At 42.6% G+C, this 18,640-nt stretch overlaps 1 protein-coding gene across 2 annotated transcripts in view; it reads right to left on the reverse strand.

Annotated features, from left to right (window-relative positions):
• Positions 1–18,640, reverse strand: part of NR1I3 (nuclear receptor subfamily 1 group I member 3) — an 832,555-nt gene that overhangs the window by 464,966 nt on the left and 348,949 nt on the right. For both annotated transcript variants that reach the window (XM_086945035.1, XM_086945036.1), the window contains exon 3: positions 1,875–2,005. In XM_086945035.1, coding sequence (XP_086801161.1) covers positions 1,875–2,005 — 131 coding nt within the window. The remainder of the gene's footprint in view (positions 1–1,874; positions 2,006–18,640) is intronic.

The raw sequence follows: 18,640 nt of genomic DNA on the forward strand, positions 1-18,640 counted from the left end.
CCGAGGAAGGGAGTGCTCTGCAGAATACTCAACGGATTGCTGCGTGAGCAGGGCTGGTGTCTGCCTGACATGAAGTCTTCCATAGGTGAGGGGACATCACACAAAGCCTGCCCGTTCGGCTGGGGGAGCCGAGGGCTGTCTCGGGCCTAGACACCTGCGTACTTGCTGAGGGAGGCAAGGAATCTACCCGACCCTGCAGTAGAAGAGACAGTCATGGAGAAGCCCAGCCTGTTCCTGGTCTGATGAGCACCGAGAGAAAGATGACTGACTGAGAGAGTGAAACCAAGAGTGACGTGTGCTTCAGTTAGTCTCCACGTCTACCTCCATGGTTCCAGGTGATAACAGTGAAGGACTGTGTTCATGTAAATGTAAATGTAAAGGACACTTCTATAGCGCACCTATCACTCCAAGGAGTATCTTGGCGCTCAAACAACCAGATGACAAGGTTGAGGGAAAGAGATCAACTCGATGGAGAATGCTTTACACTTTACACCAGTGTTCTGCAGGCCATCCATACATCATCCATACATCAGCCTGAGTTGCATGCAGCCACCCGGCTGTGTGTGAAACAGCCCAAGGTGAGCTGCACCGGTCTTACCATGTGCATCATCCCTGTTCAGTTTTGCACCTGTTGTGCAACAACCCGGGACAGCCTGCAACTGTCTGACGGAGTGCATCAGCCCACGCTGCTCTTCAACAATCTCTTCAGGTGCATGTGTCTTGGTCAGGTAGCAAAAGCCCCACAGTGCACTGCATCCCCCCAGGCGCAGGCTGCGACTGTCATGGGTGCCTGCACAGCAGCACCAAAGCCTGCGAGCGGCCCGGACATTCCAGCAAGGCAGCGGGGGGTGAAGACGTGAGGTGCGCCCACTCTGCCCCGTGGATGCTGCTGGAAACTAAACGTGATTACCTTAGGTCCTCACCTACAGTCGAAGAGAGCCACTATCAAAGGAGTGAGCTGAGCATGAGGACTAACATTGGTTTCTGCCCACTACGACACTGAGGGGTAAGAAAAAGAGTCACAATGTAACCAGAGTCAGATTATTCATGCTTGTGCCAAGGCTAACCATGAGCCAATCGGCACAGGGTCACGCAGGACCAAGAGAGCACGGAGAGGAGGCAGGGCGTAGCGCCTACACGGGAAACATGAGCAGGGATATCACCCTATGCTCAGAACCCAATTGCATAACGTTGAGTATTGCAGTGTAATTAACAGTAGCTTCTTTTTCAAAAAGGTTAGCACTAGGCTAGACATTAAAGTTACTAACTCTGTTGAGTGAATGTTGAGTTCTACCCTCGTGCTGACCACACCACCTCCATGAGAAGCCTGTGAACCGAGTATGGAAATGTCTGTACTTTTCTCAATTGCAGAGGCATGGAACCCACAACACCAATGGCCAACAACCTCAGCCACCACAGCTTCGATCCAGCAGCCCAGTCTGTCTGCCCTGTGCCCCAGCCCCAATACTGATGATCGCATCATCCTTGGACATAGTACCAGGATAAACATTATTGGTCTATTACACTTTTGAAGTGAGCGTGGATGCCCGCCAGGGCTTTAAAGCACAACATAGAGGTGGACGCTTGACGCCAGTCTGCAGCAGCGCTCTCATTAAAGTCCCTTATCCTAGTGTGAGCCTCACACTTCACAACTACCCTAGACGCCCTCATACACTCAGCATACATGTTTCCAACAAGTAATCACTCTTTAAGGAACATGTCTTTTGTATTTCGTCTTGATTCTTAAATGCCACTTTTTTGACGTGCCTTAAGAGCTCACTTTTATGAGCTATTTTGCACTGAACCAATAGGAGAATCTTAAACCACAAGCCTCATAGTGCCATTCATATGAAAGAAATGCAAAGCAGACATACTCTCCTTCCTCATCCCGGCGTCCAGGCACTTCTGAAGCCTGCAGGCCTGGCACTGTCGGCGTTTGCTTTTGTCGATGGTGCAGCTTCGCGTGAACTGGCAGGTGAAACTGACTCCTTTGCTGATCGACCGTCTGCAGGTGGGCAGGAGAGGGCCATCGAGAAAAAACAAAGAAAGCAAATTAAGCACTAATACAAGATCGAAATGGGTTGTCACTTTTGATGAAAACACACAAAAAAACAAAATAGAGACATTTCCAGCAGTATAAACAGATGTAATGCAATCCATCTCAAGATTCTTCGAGGGCAACTTGCCATAACAAAAAGTTTGCAAAAAGAGGACGCTTGAAAATATGTTCATAAGGCAGAAACTCATAGGCTACCTTGCAATTCGTTCTTTGAATCTTCAGAGCATTTGATCTGAAGATTGAAAGTGAACTGCCACAAACGTAAAATACTAGGCCAATCAATCTGTTCGAAACTTTTTGTAGCCAGAGAAATTGTAGACAATGCTACAGAAGTTCACAAATTACCCTCTGCCATTCTGAAAACCTCCACTTCAGAAGAAGAGCAGACAGATGATAGTAAGTTGCCACCAGGATTCTGCCTTATCAGATTACACGATCTTTCAACCAGAGCACTACACAAAGTTTCTAGTGATACTGTTCACCTCCAATGTTATGTTCTTATTAAGGTGTTGTGCCTTATTACAAGGTATGTCGAACAGTATAAGACTGATGCTGGAACAGTCAGATATTTGTTCAAGCTCAAGACCAAGTTTCTGCGCTTTCTTCTCCGACACGTTATCTCTCGTTCTTTGCCTTATGCTTCTGCACCAACCCATCTATTGTGGTTGTATGTGATTTCATAGGAATACATTTCATGGAAGACTATTACTGAGAAGCCACTTCAACTAAACTGTCTACTATTTTTGCAGGATGAATGGCATTTACAATTTCATAGAAACCAATTCTTTGAATGTCTTCGTACCTGCAATGGGTGCAGGTCTTACTTTCAGGAATAATTTAGTCAGAGGTATTTGCTTTACTTCAGGGGACATTAAATTGGATTTCTATCTTTTACACTGTCAAAGTGTGAAAAGTGTAAAATAATTACTTTTGAAGCCGACCTCACCACCATCCTTCCCTGACCACCTCACAACCCCTAAATGCCATCCATCATTGCGTCTAAAACCCTCATCACATTAAAACTACATCAATCCATGAACCTTAAATCCCTTTCTACCCCTATATTCCACATATCCTTAAACCCTAAAAGCCCATATACTTCACACATCCCTAAATGCTTTATAAGCCTAAACTCTACCTACCTCTAGACCCTTAAAATCATCTCCACTCCTAAATTCCACCCATCCCAGCACCCATACTTAAACCCTAAAAAACCTTTCTACATCTAAACTCTACCCATTCATGATCCTTTAACCCCCCTAGCCACTCTAAAACTCACCCATTCTTGGATCCTACAAATCTTTCTCCCCATAACTATCCCTGACTCCTAGTACTCTCCCCATTACTAAATCTTAAAAACCGTCACTAGTCCTAAACTCTGCCCATCCACCAACCCCCTAAAACCCTCAACAACATCCCTTTTATCCGCCAATCCCTGAACCCCAAAAACCCCTCACCAACCCTATACCCCACTTATCCGGTAGCCCTAAACTTCCCTCATCAACCCTAAACTCCACTCATTTCTGATTCCTAATAAACCATCCCCACCCCTATCCACCCCAGTGTAATGCAATTTGGGATTTATTTTTAAAATTGTAGATCTTTTTCTTATCCTATTCGACGAGACTACGACACCTGTGAACAGTTACTAAATCACATTGAGAAAAACAAATTATATAACACATGTTGCATGCCATACCCACCCACCTTCACCTACTGTAGTACTCCAGCACTAGACTTGAAATTAGGCTTTGTAGGTATGGATAAATAATTGCTATGTAAACCTTCTCAAATAAATAAATGTGTTAATCTAGGCATCTTCTACCAAGAGTTGATCCTAAACTAACTTTGCTACCAGTGGCAAGACAGTTCATATAAATGGCAAGTTGACCACCGGGAAAATAATTTCTCTTTTTATATTTAATCATTAATTATGAAAAATTTACACCAAGATGTATTATCATAAATCACTCTTATAATCATGGTAAAAGATACACCTTCGTTTTAGACATCATTAAGCATATTATCGTTACTAAAGATCAACGTTGTGTTTTTTAAAGTTTTCAGTATTTATTAGGGTCTATCTCCCCTATGCAATTAAGGCCCCAGTAAGCCCCCCGTCGCAGATATTTTGGTTTTGCATTGGCCCATTCAGCCAGGTAACTTGTTAATAAATTGAGATAATTCTGGCAAGCTTCTCAGTTATGTGGTGTCACTATTAATTGGTGTACCTGAGGACTTTTAATCATGTAGTTACAGGCTTGATTGGGAATATGGCCAAACTCTTGGCATTGTGAATACTTGGATCCTATTTTATCCATAAATTCTTCAAGAGCACTAGGTCCAGGCCTTTCTGTCAACTGATATTTGACGAAGGTTCAGCTAGTGTGAAAAACAGACTGACAAATATTGATTGCACTTAAGTGTCTTCCTGTAAAGATTATAGGCCTTTTTACAGTCCCACCTTTCAACTAATCTCCCGTCTTATCTACTACAGAACTAGATCAATTACACGTTAGAACTCCAACTCCATCCTACACAGAGATAAGTGCCTGACAGTGAGTTTAATCAGATGCTGGATTTTTTTAATGACATATCTATGTGTATCACAAGTTCTAGCAGTATCTGTTGATCCCTCTATTGTTCTGTAGCATTTAGCTCTTACTTAGGACTTAAAACTAATTTCCAGTGGTGATGATGCTGTTAAGTGAGATATTAATACGGTTCAGGAAGTTTTGTGGTAAGGATATTGACTAAGTAGCCTCATATGGTTATTACCAATACATTACCGTACATTTTTAGGGATGTGTTTTCTCCAAAATGAAAGTTGGCAGAAGCCATTAGTGTTACTACTCTGAGGTGCTACAGTGATTACCACCAACGTTACAATACAGCATAGTAGTAGCAATTACCAGACATTTTACCTTCTCACCCCTTAATGTTCTCTCCTTAATGAAAGGTTTGAGTTTTCAGTCTATGTTTTAATATGGTACTCCAGAACACAACTTGTAGAGAGGCCATTTAGATGCCAATTATCAAAGCACACTAACATTGTGCAGACTGTCTTGGTGCTGCTGGTATAAAGAAGTCCATTCAGTAAGGTTTACTGGGCAGTCAAGCTGTTGTGCGCTTAGAGGCCTTATTGCATGGGACTGTATTAGTGTTATCCTCTTGGAGTTCCTTCTGTTTGTTTGTGTTAAACCTAGGAAGATGGACAATTATGTGTGCACAGATACTCTACACCCGACAGCATCATGCCAGCCCTCAGAATCATGGAGATCCACCTCATGTACACCTTTTGAACCGGCCTTTTAGATGCATATCTATCAAGGCACACTATAAATGTGAAAACTGCATTAGTGCTGCTCATATAAACAAGTCACAGGCAAAATACCAAACTTCTTACTTTCCTCTGGCAAATCATGTCACGCTACACTCTTTGCCGCATGGGTTTAGGAATGTCATTTGCTCTGCAACTCCACCTGCCCAAAGCCTTACTGGGCAGTCACATTATGGTGCATTTGGCAGCTTTATTGCATGGAACAGTATGAACTACAAGAGTCAGGGAAAACAGAACACCAAAGATAAAGGCCCCATGCATCTGTCGCAATGAGTCATGAGTTCCTCCACTGTTTGCCTTGACAATGTTGAGGCCAGTAACACGCCCTTTTAGAGGCCAAAGTCAAGTAACACTGGCATCTGCCCAAGATGTCCTCAACAGGCAGGTGTCAGCTGGTGTGGGCAAATCATTCTCATATGGCCAGTATGATGAGGTCATCCTCAGGAGTATGCAGGAGATCGGGGTGGAGTTAGCAGCCATAGCGACATTTGCTGCCCAACCTAAGTTGGCTCACACTTCAAAACAAGCCTACATGCTTGCAATGGAGGTGGGTCTGTATCAGATAGTACAGAAATTTCAATCTGTAACTGTGGATTTCTAGTGGGAAAGGAAATTCTAACTGAGGGCCTCAGCTAGACTTGAAAATAGGAAGCATTAGACACAGAGGGAGTAATTATGTTTCTTACTTCTTTCACTCTGCTAAGAAGCCACCATTCCTTCTCCCTGTCAACCAGGGGGGCATTTAATTTTTCCAGGACCTCTCGGAGTTCCTTCTATTCGATTGTGTTCTACCTAATAGGATGGACAGAATTTATGTTTTCACAGCCACCCTATACCCTAGAGCATCGTGCCATCCATAAGAATCATTGATATCCACCTCATTTACAAACCCATGGTATTTTGGTCAATGGGCTTGAGCACACCTGTCCAGCTTCCAGATGTCCAAAGTGAGCAGCTTGAATGTCATTGAACCCTCACTGGTACCCATCCTCACTAATAACATGCTATGTATCGGAGGGACAGCTGGTATTGGGTTATTGACAGGACAGGCTGTTTTGTAATGCCATTTCCTCCATAGTCCTTGTGGTACAGACTAGCAGCCCATCGCCCCTTAGGATTCTGTCCTTTCTTTTGGCATGCAACAATTTTGCTGGGAGTTCTTCTCCAGACTGCTACAGCCTTTTGTTCACCCAGTTGACTAACCACTTATCAGACAACACATGCAGTCACTCTCACTTCCCAATAACTGATCAAGGAAATGGTAATTATTCACTTCTATCCATCTCACTCATTAATTCCTATCACACACTACATAATGGATCACACTTTCAAACATAACCCAATCTGCCTTCTTTTTCCTGCAGAATCTCTGAAGATACTATGTTGGCTTCAATTCAGTACTTCTAATCAAAAATTCCTTCAGCTAATAATTAGTCAATCTGTCATTTTCATGTATTTTTCCTATGTTCTTTCAACAGGGAAGCAACACATCAGATTGTTGTCTTAGACTTTTTGTTCAACTGTTCAGCCTTGCATGCTATCTCAGAACTGTGGAATTAACCCGAGATATCAGTGGCTATCACACATATATGTCAAATCTTTGGGTACATAAGCAGAGCATCATTATGATTTTTTGGAGGAGCACTTGCTTTTCCGCTTACTAGATTTCTTTCCCTTGGGCTTCTCTTTCTAGATCAGCTGCTATCTTCCTATCCGTAAAAGATAGTCTTCAAAATCCCTAGTTCTCTCTTTCTGTTGCGTCTCCCTCTCAGTTTGCTCCAATTTCCATTTCCTCCTGGGCCCACTCTTCCTTTTACTACCTCCACTGATAAGAAAGTGAATGCAGCTATATATATGTGCCTTACATGCTTACATGTTTATTAAGTATAACGATGCAAATATCAATGTATGCTTTAACATGTGCTGTTGTATTTTATTAATCAATTGTTAATTTGTTTGTATGCCTATTTGAAGACCATCTGTAAAATTTCCAAAATAGTATTATCCTTGCAAATGTACACACATTTTAAATGACTTCTCATAAATTGATATTCAATGTTGTACATGCACATTTCTGCAGAACCATTCTAGCACGGTGCATCTTTTTCCGGACGTTGACACAACAAAGTAAGGAGTTTAGAAAATCTTAGAGTAAGCTCTTGTTAGAGTTAGCTGTATCTTTTCACTAAGGTCTTTTCAAATTCCACCCATGAGAAGGTACCGGCACCCACTCATTAGTGATTATCTACAAATTTCTTTTCTGTCACATGTTCCTGCTTCCATTCACTTGCATTGAGAAAAACGGTACACATGTAATTCCAAAATGTATGGATTTTAGCACTACAGGCTCCAACTGATTGAGCGTGAAGCTCTGGTCCATTGAAGCAGCAATTGTCTTGTTTACTTTGGATACTTGCAGGCTATTATTGAATTAAATGCATGTTACACTTCTACGCGTTATTCCGTGTGTTCTTTTACACAGGGCCTCATCTGCCCAGTTAGCTAATCTCAATTTATCTCCCCTCAAAACCTCTTTGACTTTATTCTCTTCTCTGGCCTTTGATTTCTGAACATCCATCTGGGCACCAGCTTCATTGCTAGGTCTATCCCTCTTGAGTGTGCAATCCCAGGACAATAGACAAGGGTACCCTCGAAACACATGGTGGAGAATGTGCTGATGATAATCTCAGGGGTTTCCTTGGGGTCAGCCTAGAAGGTTATCTAGAGACAATCCGCACTAACTGGATCTGATAGCCTTTGGCTAGACTGCAATCCATCTAGGGTCTCTTCTATGAATACCTCTCCCGACTGAGCTATCTAAACGTTTCTCTCATTTTCCTAAGGAGACCTACTTTTCCAATTGTTTCCTCGCAAAAGCCTTAATGATTTCCCTGTCTTTTCACCTATGGAGACCCCCCAAGCCCAATGCCAATATCTCATAGTTGATCTAGCAACAATTTCTGTAGGTCTTGCTCTTCCCCTCTGTCACCTGTCACTTTTATGTAAGGTGTTTGAAAAGCTAGGATTAACAATCGCTATTATCGCTCACTGGAACCGTAATCTAGTGATCCCTCACTGCTTTCTGCCTATTGTGGGAACTGGTGGGGAGGGAAGGAGTTCACGGGACAAGAAATGTTTACTGGGCTCCATTTGTGTCAATTAGAGCCTTTCTTTTACCTTTTCTATAGGGCCCAAAACTGAACTTCAACCACCCCATTAGCACTGGGACCTCCAAGTAGCTAGAAAGGTCAACATCTAATTTTTCAAAGTGGTGTATGGTAAAACCTCAGCACAGTGCTCAATGACCATTAATATCTCATTGCAAAGGCAGTGCTTTTACTTAAAAAATGAAATGTTTTTTAACCTGTGACAGTTAAATACTACATAAGAAATGCAGAGGGCAGAACAATATATAACATTCTGAAATATGCAGTTGCTGGGGTAAGGAGCCAGTCATCACTAAACATGGGCTGCTCACAAATTCAACATATAGTGAAATGCCTGCGTTGCTTGGGGACTGCTACCTAGTACAAGGATGCCTTCTAGTGAGCCATGCAGAAGGGTATGTCCGTCCCAATACCATTGTATTATTTCTGTACTTGTAAAAACAATCCTCTGATAAATGTGTTGATTTGAACCCATTGTTGGCCCCTCTGCAATTCACAAACCTAAGTTTGTTGCATGCTAGACATGATTACTCTCAATGATTAAGCTGTCTTTGATCCAGCACCAGAATGGTCAGGTGGTCCTGGCAGCATCAAAGATGAATGGGTATTCAATTGTAAATGTGTGGAATCCAATATCCTATACTGGCCAACAATTGATTCATTAAGAATCAGAACATCTAAACATGTCAAAAATAAACTGACAACTAATTACAAAAACAGTGGTAAATTCCATTTCTCTGACAATGGTGTGAAATGACCCTCTAAGAATGACAATTAAAGGCAATTGTCAAGTGTGTCCTTATTAGATTGCTCGGTCACCTTCAATATAGTGGATTATCAAACACTACAGGATAAACTTGACTCAGAATCCAATGTCTGACCAACTTAGATGAATCGATCCACCCACAATCCACACATTCTACATTTAATTTACCCTCTGTACAAGCCCTCTTTTAAAGTTATTATAGTCTTGAGTGCCATGGTTACACAGCTGAGATGTGGAAACATACATGCATTTCTCACCCAACTGTGATCAAGTTAAAATCTTACTGGCAGATCTGCATCCTTTTAAATTTGAAAACACTACAGCAGGCAACAGACCCACACCAAACACTTGAAAATCTGTACCCATCATCTTCACTTCACCTATACCTTCTGTGAAAATAGTCACAGACTTAAATAAGGTTAGGTACCTGGGATTTCCTGTAAATGGGAAACTGTCATCTGTTCCTTCCACAGTAGATGGCTTTCCTAGATCTAAGTAAGGTTATTTCCAATCTACAGTACTGGAATTCACTTTAATCACTAAGTGAGTGAGCCAGTGAGTGAAGATACTTTACATTACTGAATTCAGGAGAGTCCCAGTAATCAGCAACACAGAGAAAAAAGGGATGAGGAGGTAGGAATGTGGTCAGAAATCAATGTATTAAGGAGAGTAGAGTTGTAAGAGTAGAGCCAGGAAGTAGATTCCTCACACCAGAGCTAGAGAACGTAAGAGATAAGAAAGAAGCAGGAAATGAAAACATGTAATGCCACAAGAGCACCGATTGGGTAAAAAAATAAAGCCAATAGACTTGAAGAGTGAAGCATGGACAGTCATTAGAACAGAGCCGGAGAAGCAGTAAAGCAGACCCAAGAAACCTGCAAGAGTAGAGCTATGAAAATTACAGCCCAAAAAGGTGAAGCAAGAAAGTAAGTAGAATAAAACGGAGTAAAGCCAGGAGTGCAGAGTCAAGAGAGTGGAGCATGGAGTATAAAGTCTGGAGCATCAGAAGAATAAAAGCAGGAGGCCAAAGCCATAAGGGTCCTGAGATGCACTTGGAGAAAGTCGAGAGAGTAGCACCAGGAGAGTAGAGACTGGAATATAGAGCCTGGAGCATCAGAAGAGTGGGTTTAGGAGAATAGATCCTGGGTGTCAGGAGTAAAGCAGCACTTGATAGGGTACTCCGACAAGTCTACAGCGCAACATAAGGAGAGTAGGAGACTGATGTTAATAGAGTAGATCTAGGGGAGTCAGAAAAAAAGATAGTCAAGACAGTTAAGAGACTAGTATCACAAGAGCAGAATCAGGGGTGTAGAGGAACCTGGAAAGCAATACCAGGAGATGAAATCCAAAATAGATGCCACAGTCGGCAGCAGAGACCAGGACACTACAACTAATAAGCAGGCTCCTTAATGTTGCTGTTGTCTGAAAACCCATCACCCTAGAGAGTTTCTTGCCCACGCATTGTCAGGTAATGGTGTAGGGGACTAGTGCAATTCTTGATTGGGATGGTGGGGCTAAGATAAGGTTAGAGTCTTCTGTACAGATAAGCTAACTACATCATGCCACTTATCTTAACTCACCCTCATACCAATATACTCTCCCATATCACACACACATCATTGCGAGTCAGCAAACATCAACAATCTCATTCACATTTCCACTTGCTAAGACCAAAATACAAATACTCCAAATCATGGTCATCAAAGCAAATTCTGCAAGTATATGTACTCCTGACATAGCTAACAGGATCACTGAACACAAAGGCACTCTTTATGACAGAAACATGTCTCACATCCAACTCACAAATGTGACATCCTGATCTGTGCAGGCTTCAACAAGCTACACACAGACTGAACTCACAATGCAAGTGGAGGATCTGCAACCATCCAGAAGTCTAGCTGGCCCTGCACTCTTCTTATTTTATAACACTTTTTTATTTTCTTTTACTTGCATATAACAACTCTGCACTTTCATTGAATAAGCAGCACCTATGTCATTAAAGCGCCTCTTCAGCTTCTTCCCAATTTTAGCTGCGTGCACTAACTCCTACCTGACCCATACACCCCACCTGACCCAATTAGGACCTGCACTGAAGATATTTCAGACCTCATCACTATTGCCTGAACTCAGACTCACACGTCGTGTTCCTCTGAAACTTTAACCTCCCAGCTTCTTAAGCACCCCTCTATGTAATCCCTCAACATACTCCTGAAATAGGTTTGCTTTCAAGTAGCCCAGCATTGAACCAAGCCACACCAAAGTAAACATTCTCAACCACACTGCATCTTTGCCCTTAAACCATTAAAAAGTTTCTATGCTCGTGGACTGAATTGACAACCATGCAACCCCCTTTTCTATTAACCACTACCTACCTAGGCAGAATGGCCAACTGAAGAGAGAAAAACATATCTACCCCTGCTTCAAAGACCTTTCCCTGAACAATCTACAAATGGAAGTTATCTCCCTCATACATGCCTACCAGCTCTCATCCAATTTCAACACATTTCGCATGATATATAGCAGAACCCTAAAAAGACATGGCACTGAACGCATTTCTGAGAACAAGCGCACCATACAAAGGTCTCGACTGCCTCACCTAACTCAAAACTCTGCACTGAGTCCACAGATCCATAATCAACTCATCCAAAGCTACCTTGTACAAGATGACCATCAACAAGGCAACCACTAGAAGCATATCTATCTTCAATGCTATCAAGCACGGTATGAAACCATTCCCAAAACCCCCTATTCCGTAAACAGTCATCAGTGCAAGCCATACCCCACTCCTTCTGAGACAGGAGCAACATCAGGTACCACACTGGCAGCAGGAACTAAACATCAACTCCACCTACAATGCTGATCACTATGTACCTAACTAGTCAGCTCTAAACTCTCTCTTTCACACCAAACTAACCAAAAATGTCAGGGCACTGAAGGCCATCTCCTATAAATATGACAATATTCATTCATCCATCATGAAATCTCTAAGGAGATTCCCTAAGCTCTCTCCTTAACATCTACTACACCCTTCTTAGTAATGGAACCTAACTCAACAACTGCAAAACAGGAACGATCATTTCCCTGCTAAAAAATAATAATTCTCCAAGGAGACAAGTGGCCTCAGCAACTATAAACACATTACACACCGTATTTTAATTGAAATCATTATTAAAAAAGCAGCTCCTACCAAACTACAGGCTCAAATCATCAAGAACAACCTATATCGATCTGCGTGAAGAGTATGCAATACCACAGAGGAAGCTATTGAGCAAGTTGTTGTAGACCCCATCAACAAAAAAAGATCCTTTCCTTATCATCACACTCAACCTTTCAGTCGCTATCAACACAGATCGCCACGCAATATTTGTATTTTGTATACGTAATTATAGAGACCAGTATACACACTTAATTAGGGTATCTTGATTCTGAAAGCCCAGATTTGGATAAATATAAGCTAGAAAATTAAAGATCAACGATATTAAGAACAGGGAAATAACTAGGTCTAAAACAAGTAGCAAAATCTCAGCACATCAGATTCCAGCAAATAGGATACCATGGTAACAAATTCCATCTGCATGCAGCCGCAAATGAAAAAGAGCTGCCACCTAGAGTTTTCAGCAGTAGTTTGTTGATCTCAAGAGAAGACCAGCAGAATAGCATTCACATTTGCACTGAAGAGACTAGAACCATGCATGGATTTTCCCTAACACTGTCCTGCAGTGGTTCACTTCTTACCTAGCCAGACATCATGGTTTGCCTAGTTCTCAGAATCTCTAGACCTCAAGCTAAATATCCCAGTGCCCCATCTCCCCCCGCCCCATTACCATCAACCTCTCAATAAAACACCAGGGTATGTTACTGACTGATGAGAACATGAAGCTGCACTATGTCATTGCCACCACTCAGCTCCAGATCAAAATCTTAGCTAGGCATACCCTAAGACTTGAAATCGGCTTCAAGCTAAATTATAAGTGGATCTCAAGCACATACCTACAGCTCAACCCAACTAATATGGAAATTCCTTCTGTCCTCCAATAATACTAAACAGCCCTACTTGAACCCTGTGTGAACAGCAGCTGCAATGGCTTCACTCCACTGGTTAGCAAATACAAAATCACTTGCATTCATCCTTGACACAGGCCTCTCCTTCAAGGACATAGCACTAAGAAAATCAAGATGCCCACTCTTTGCTGAAAAAATGTAAACCCTCTCCTCCTGAAATAGATTTCTGGTCAAAAGTAGAAGTATTGGTTCTCTCCCACCTAGAAGGAGAGTTTACTTACCAGGCTCACTAACTCTCGATTGGCACCCATGAAAGGCATCCCACACTCTGGAGCTAGTCTCATAAAGGGTCTTAACATTTTTTATTATATCATCCCTTTATTGAAGGATCTTTACTTGCATTAGCATACGTGGCTGTTTCTGCTTCGAAAGGATATCTACAAACATAAAAGCCAAAGAAAGCACAAACTCAAGACACATCTCTTTAGAGAACATGATCAACTCACCCACTAGGTCCCACCCTGACTTATTGTAAGTGACCCAGAACATTTCATTAAGCTTGCATCCTTTTTTTTCTGAGCTCCATTGCTCTTTAGCTAAGCATACAGTATACAAATACCCATTCAGGGAAACATATGGGGTAGAAATCAAACAGAAACTGGAGAGAAGACCTAAGTAAAGCCCAAAGCATGGAGCAAGTAACATAGTGCCACAAGTCTCCTTCCAGGCGACGGGTAGAGCTTGCAGTCAGGAGAGGATATCCTACGTTACCCTGACATGATCTCAAGGAGGCATTCCTTCAATTACATTGGTGGGTGTGGGACTATGCAAATGAGGAAACACTTGTCATCTGCGCCTATATTATATTACAGTACCTAACACAAGACCAACCGTATATATGCCCAAAATGTGGATCCAGGGTAGGAAATGAGGAGCAATAGAACGTGGTCTCATTTATGCACAGGTATATTTTATTCATGCCAACCTGTTTTAACTTCAATTTGTAATCATCAAAAAAATTACCAAGTCCTTTCAGCATGGAAATACATAGTATTTTCCTCGGTTGATATATCAATTGACAGTGGTGATAATGGCACAGTGCTCAAAAGAGACGGTGACAACATACATATAGCAATATATACATGTGTACAGTAAGGTGTATACAATGTCAATTACAATATGTACATTAGTCCTTGTTCCTATGAACTTCACATAGGACAACCCCTAAGAATATGTGGACATAACAAACTAATCAGATAAACATATGGGTCTCATCAGGACTAAAAAGATCCATCCACCATATTGACCTAAAAGGAAGAGGTAGAAAGGCCATTGCATATCATTTGATATGTTAACAAGTTGACGAGCACGTGGCAAACACAGAGAATGCATATAATTCAGACTTGTAATAATAGATATAGCGTCCGAGGTTGTACCTAATATATGGCGGTCAGGAGTAGACACTATTCAGGCCGAATCTGTAAAGGGTAGTGAAAGAACAACAGCCATATCCTATCTTAATGAGGGTTATCATAATCACTCCCACCATTTCATTCCTCAAATTGTCATATATGTAATTTGCACCAATCCCATAACGCCGATCCAATGTCACTCAATCCACATGGATGTGAGATATTTCCAGAAACAGCAATCTCTCCTATGGGTGCTGGGGAAAGGTATCAAACTCTCTTATGTTGGAAGGAGATTTTCAGCAACCAACAATTCATAAAGCGAGAGGGATTATGATAACGTCGGCACTAATGAGACCCACAGAACCCTTGCTCTATTTCTCTCCCCCTATATTGCAGACCTGGGCGGAGAAGCAAATGAGCTGTCATGGGTCTTGCTGTCTGCATCACAAATAGGTGGCACCCAGTCTGTGTGCTCGCCCCTCAGGGCGTCCATTGAAAGGTGGAAACTGGATCAAATGGACCTCCAGACATCCCCAGGCAGGAGGAGGGTGTAGTTACTCACAGTACCCATCTGCAGGGGGGCTGCCACTCTCCTTTCACGTGCAGGTTGGGTTGCGGATTGCACTGTGAAAGGAAGACTATTGGCTTCAAACAGCCGGTCTGCATCCCAGCACATTTACTATATTAAGGTGCACTGTCCCAGCCTGCACTCGGAGCACCCATTTACAGAGGTGTAATAGGGAATTTAATGCCGGCTCAGGTCAGCTGATGTAGGAGAGTACACCCACACAAGTTCAATCATAAGAACTGAGGCATGAGAATTGATTCAACAGATTAATACATAGAAGAGCCAGAAGATCCGGGCATATGAAAACAGGACAGCAGAGTCAGGCAGGAGAGTAGAAGAAGGTCAGAACCTGAAAAATCACAGAAGTGTGTCAAACCCCACACCACCTGTTCCCGAATTCTTCAGGTTGCATGGCTGCTGTGTGGCGTGGGCATCGATGCTTACAGACCACCTGTGGTGCTGCCATGAGGGAAGAAGAACTTTTAAGGTTGCGTACGACTGGAATAAAGTAATTGATTGACAAAAATAGTCCTGGGTGGCACTTGTGAACATGTGTGGGGCACTGGTGGCTCAGCATGGGCTTATCCTGGACAATGGGCATCAAGTAGGCCCTGTACACACCCTGATCACCTCCCCAATGGCACACTTAGGATCACAAGTCACTTAATGCTTGGTGTGGCAGCAATCTTGGTTAGATTGCACTATACAAGGAAGCACACCCTAGCGCTTGGAGCTTGGTAGTCTGGTGTGTTACCCAAGGTTTCCACGCTCTGCTTCTTGGTCAAGTGTTGACGGATGCCTAAGTTGCTGAGAGATATCTCAAGGTACTGTTTGACCACAAGACGTCCCTTGGGCATTGCGCCATGGATATGAGAGTCTTAGGCACTTACTTTATTGATATAACAAAGCTACAGAAAAGAGTATGTGGCAGAGGGGGATTGACGCATGCCCTCTTCAATTCTATTACAAGCATTGCCCTTTGAGTGGGATTTTAGATTATTTTGTTTGGACTCCGTGAGAGCTCAATTTAAAGATGGCGACCAGGACTCACAAACGCGGTCTTTTGAGCTTGTCTCTTACAGGAAAGTGTAGACACTTTGACTCGGACGGTGCAAAGGTATTCCTCCACTCCTCAGCTCGTGTTGTAAACAAGCTTCCTAGAATTATTAAACTTGTGACTCTGTGGATCCTTGCTGTATCACTTCCACAAACGTTTGTGCAATCATTTCTGGTACATAGTAAACGGCAATGAAAGATGTAACATTGATAACATAGTTTAATTCTAGTTTGATTCCATTTCAGAAACTACAATTACCCTTCAGAAAGTATCTTTGCCATAAATCTAAAAAAAATGAAAAGGAAGTCAGGAGTCTGCTCTAAAAGGGGATTACTGAGTACAGAACTAACACATGCTGTTGATAGCTATTGAGTTTCTAGTAATGTTTTCCCTTCTGTTGTTACAGACCTGCCTGCTTGCTATTCCATCCTCTGAACCCATTACCCCTATCTGGCCTCTCCGAACCTCTAACATCACAGTAAGCAGAGCCAATGCTGCCTAAAGAGGGTCTTTCTGAGCCTCGTGCTTTAACCAAAGAATTGACCGGAGCAGAACCAAGAGAGTCGAAGTGAAAGATTTGAGACAGGAAAGGAGAGGACAGCCAAGAGAGGAGAGGAAGAAAGTCAATTAAATCCAGAACAATACAGTCAAGAGAGTCGGCCGAATGGAACCAGGATCGTTGGTCAGGAAAGCTGTAGAGTGCATCCATAGTTAGAGGTGGGAAGGGTGGGACAGCTGATCCTGAGTCTGCAAGGGAGAGCCGTAACAGTGCCATTAGACGAGTTATGACTGTTTACAGCCAAAACAGTAAAGCAGCAAAACCCAGTCCTAAGTGAGAAGAGTCAGGAAAAGCCAGTCAAGAGAACAGAGTCATTCAAATGATTTCTAAATATGTATATACAAAACGCTAGGAATAGAGGGGCTCATTACCAACAACTAGCGATATTTATCGCTAAATGAGCTTAGCGATATTTTTTTTATCGCCGCGCATCGACGGATTTTATCGCAAATATAACGTGCTATTAGCAACGTTTATCTCAAATGCAATAAAATATCCGGCGATAGCGGCGCAATGCGTGAATATCGCTGGAAATCCAGCGATATTCAGGCATCATCGCCAATAGGGTCTTAACCTGAATATCCACCTCCCATTGGATATAAAGGTTAAGAAGTGGTATGAGCAGGCGTTAGGTTTTGGCAATATTCGCACTTGGCGCAAATTTTTTTATCGCTTCGCCTGCGTTGTTAATAGGTGATAGTGATGTTAACGACTGCTTTCAGTCGCTAACAGTTTTAGTACGCCCACTTTGCATGTCATTAGCGATAAATATCGCTGACATGCAAAGCGGGCCCCAAACAGGTCGCTATCGCCTACAAGCTTTCGCTAACTGTTGTTAGCGACAGCTTGCTAATAGGGCGATAAAAATATCGCCGCTTTCACGGGAAAAAGTCCAGCTAAAGCGGCGATACGGCCCTTGATAATATGCCCCACGGTCATTACATTTCAAAGCTACAGGCTCACGATGTTCCAGCTAATGCTCTCATTTTGTGGTGTTTTAAGGGTTATCTGAGTCACTCTAAAAACGATGCTGACTAGATGTATCCATGAGAATACATAGGCGTTATCAGAACGCAAGAGCACTAACCATTCCAAGTAGCTGTGATCCATGCTCAACCTGACCTGAGAAATGACTTCTCTTACCGTTCCTATTTCTAGGCTTCAGTGAATCGAGGGACATCTTAGGCCACAGAGAGTAGAGTGACCCGCACTGCAACCTCATGGGCATGGATGTGTGCAAGTAGTCTTCACTTTCCTCTCTTTGCCAAAGTCCAGGGACTGCAGCTTTGCACAATCCCTGCTAAGTTTGACTGTGAGGTACACTGAGATACTTAGATAGGCAATGTGAGGAACATGGTGCAGAACTGGAAGCCTGAGGTGTATGGACTGATAGGAGGCAGCTTGAAACAAGCATGCCAGATGTTTTTGTGTGGCCCCCAGGTCAACAACTCCAGGGAGACCGTTTCAAAATTTTTGTGAAAACGTGCTGTGAAGGTTAATAGAAAACCAGCCATAAGCAGCATCTAGCACTATCTAGTGGCATTGGCACTGTAATCTGTCTTATTATGCATAAAGCTATTAAAGTTATATTAAAATTTACAAATATATGTTGCTGCATGGAGGCAGGGCCCTGAAAAGACATGGGGCATTGCGAATAAAGCTCCCTTTGCCCCATATTCGGACGGTCCTGCCTTTAGTTTTATAGGTAAA

This window comes from Lissotriton vulgaris, chromosome 12, assembly GCF_964263255.1.
Source record: "Lissotriton vulgaris chromosome 12, aLisVul1.2, whole genome shotgun sequence".
In the NCBI taxonomy this organism is placed as follows: domain Eukaryota; kingdom Metazoa; phylum Chordata; class Amphibia; order Caudata; family Salamandridae; genus Lissotriton; species Lissotriton vulgaris.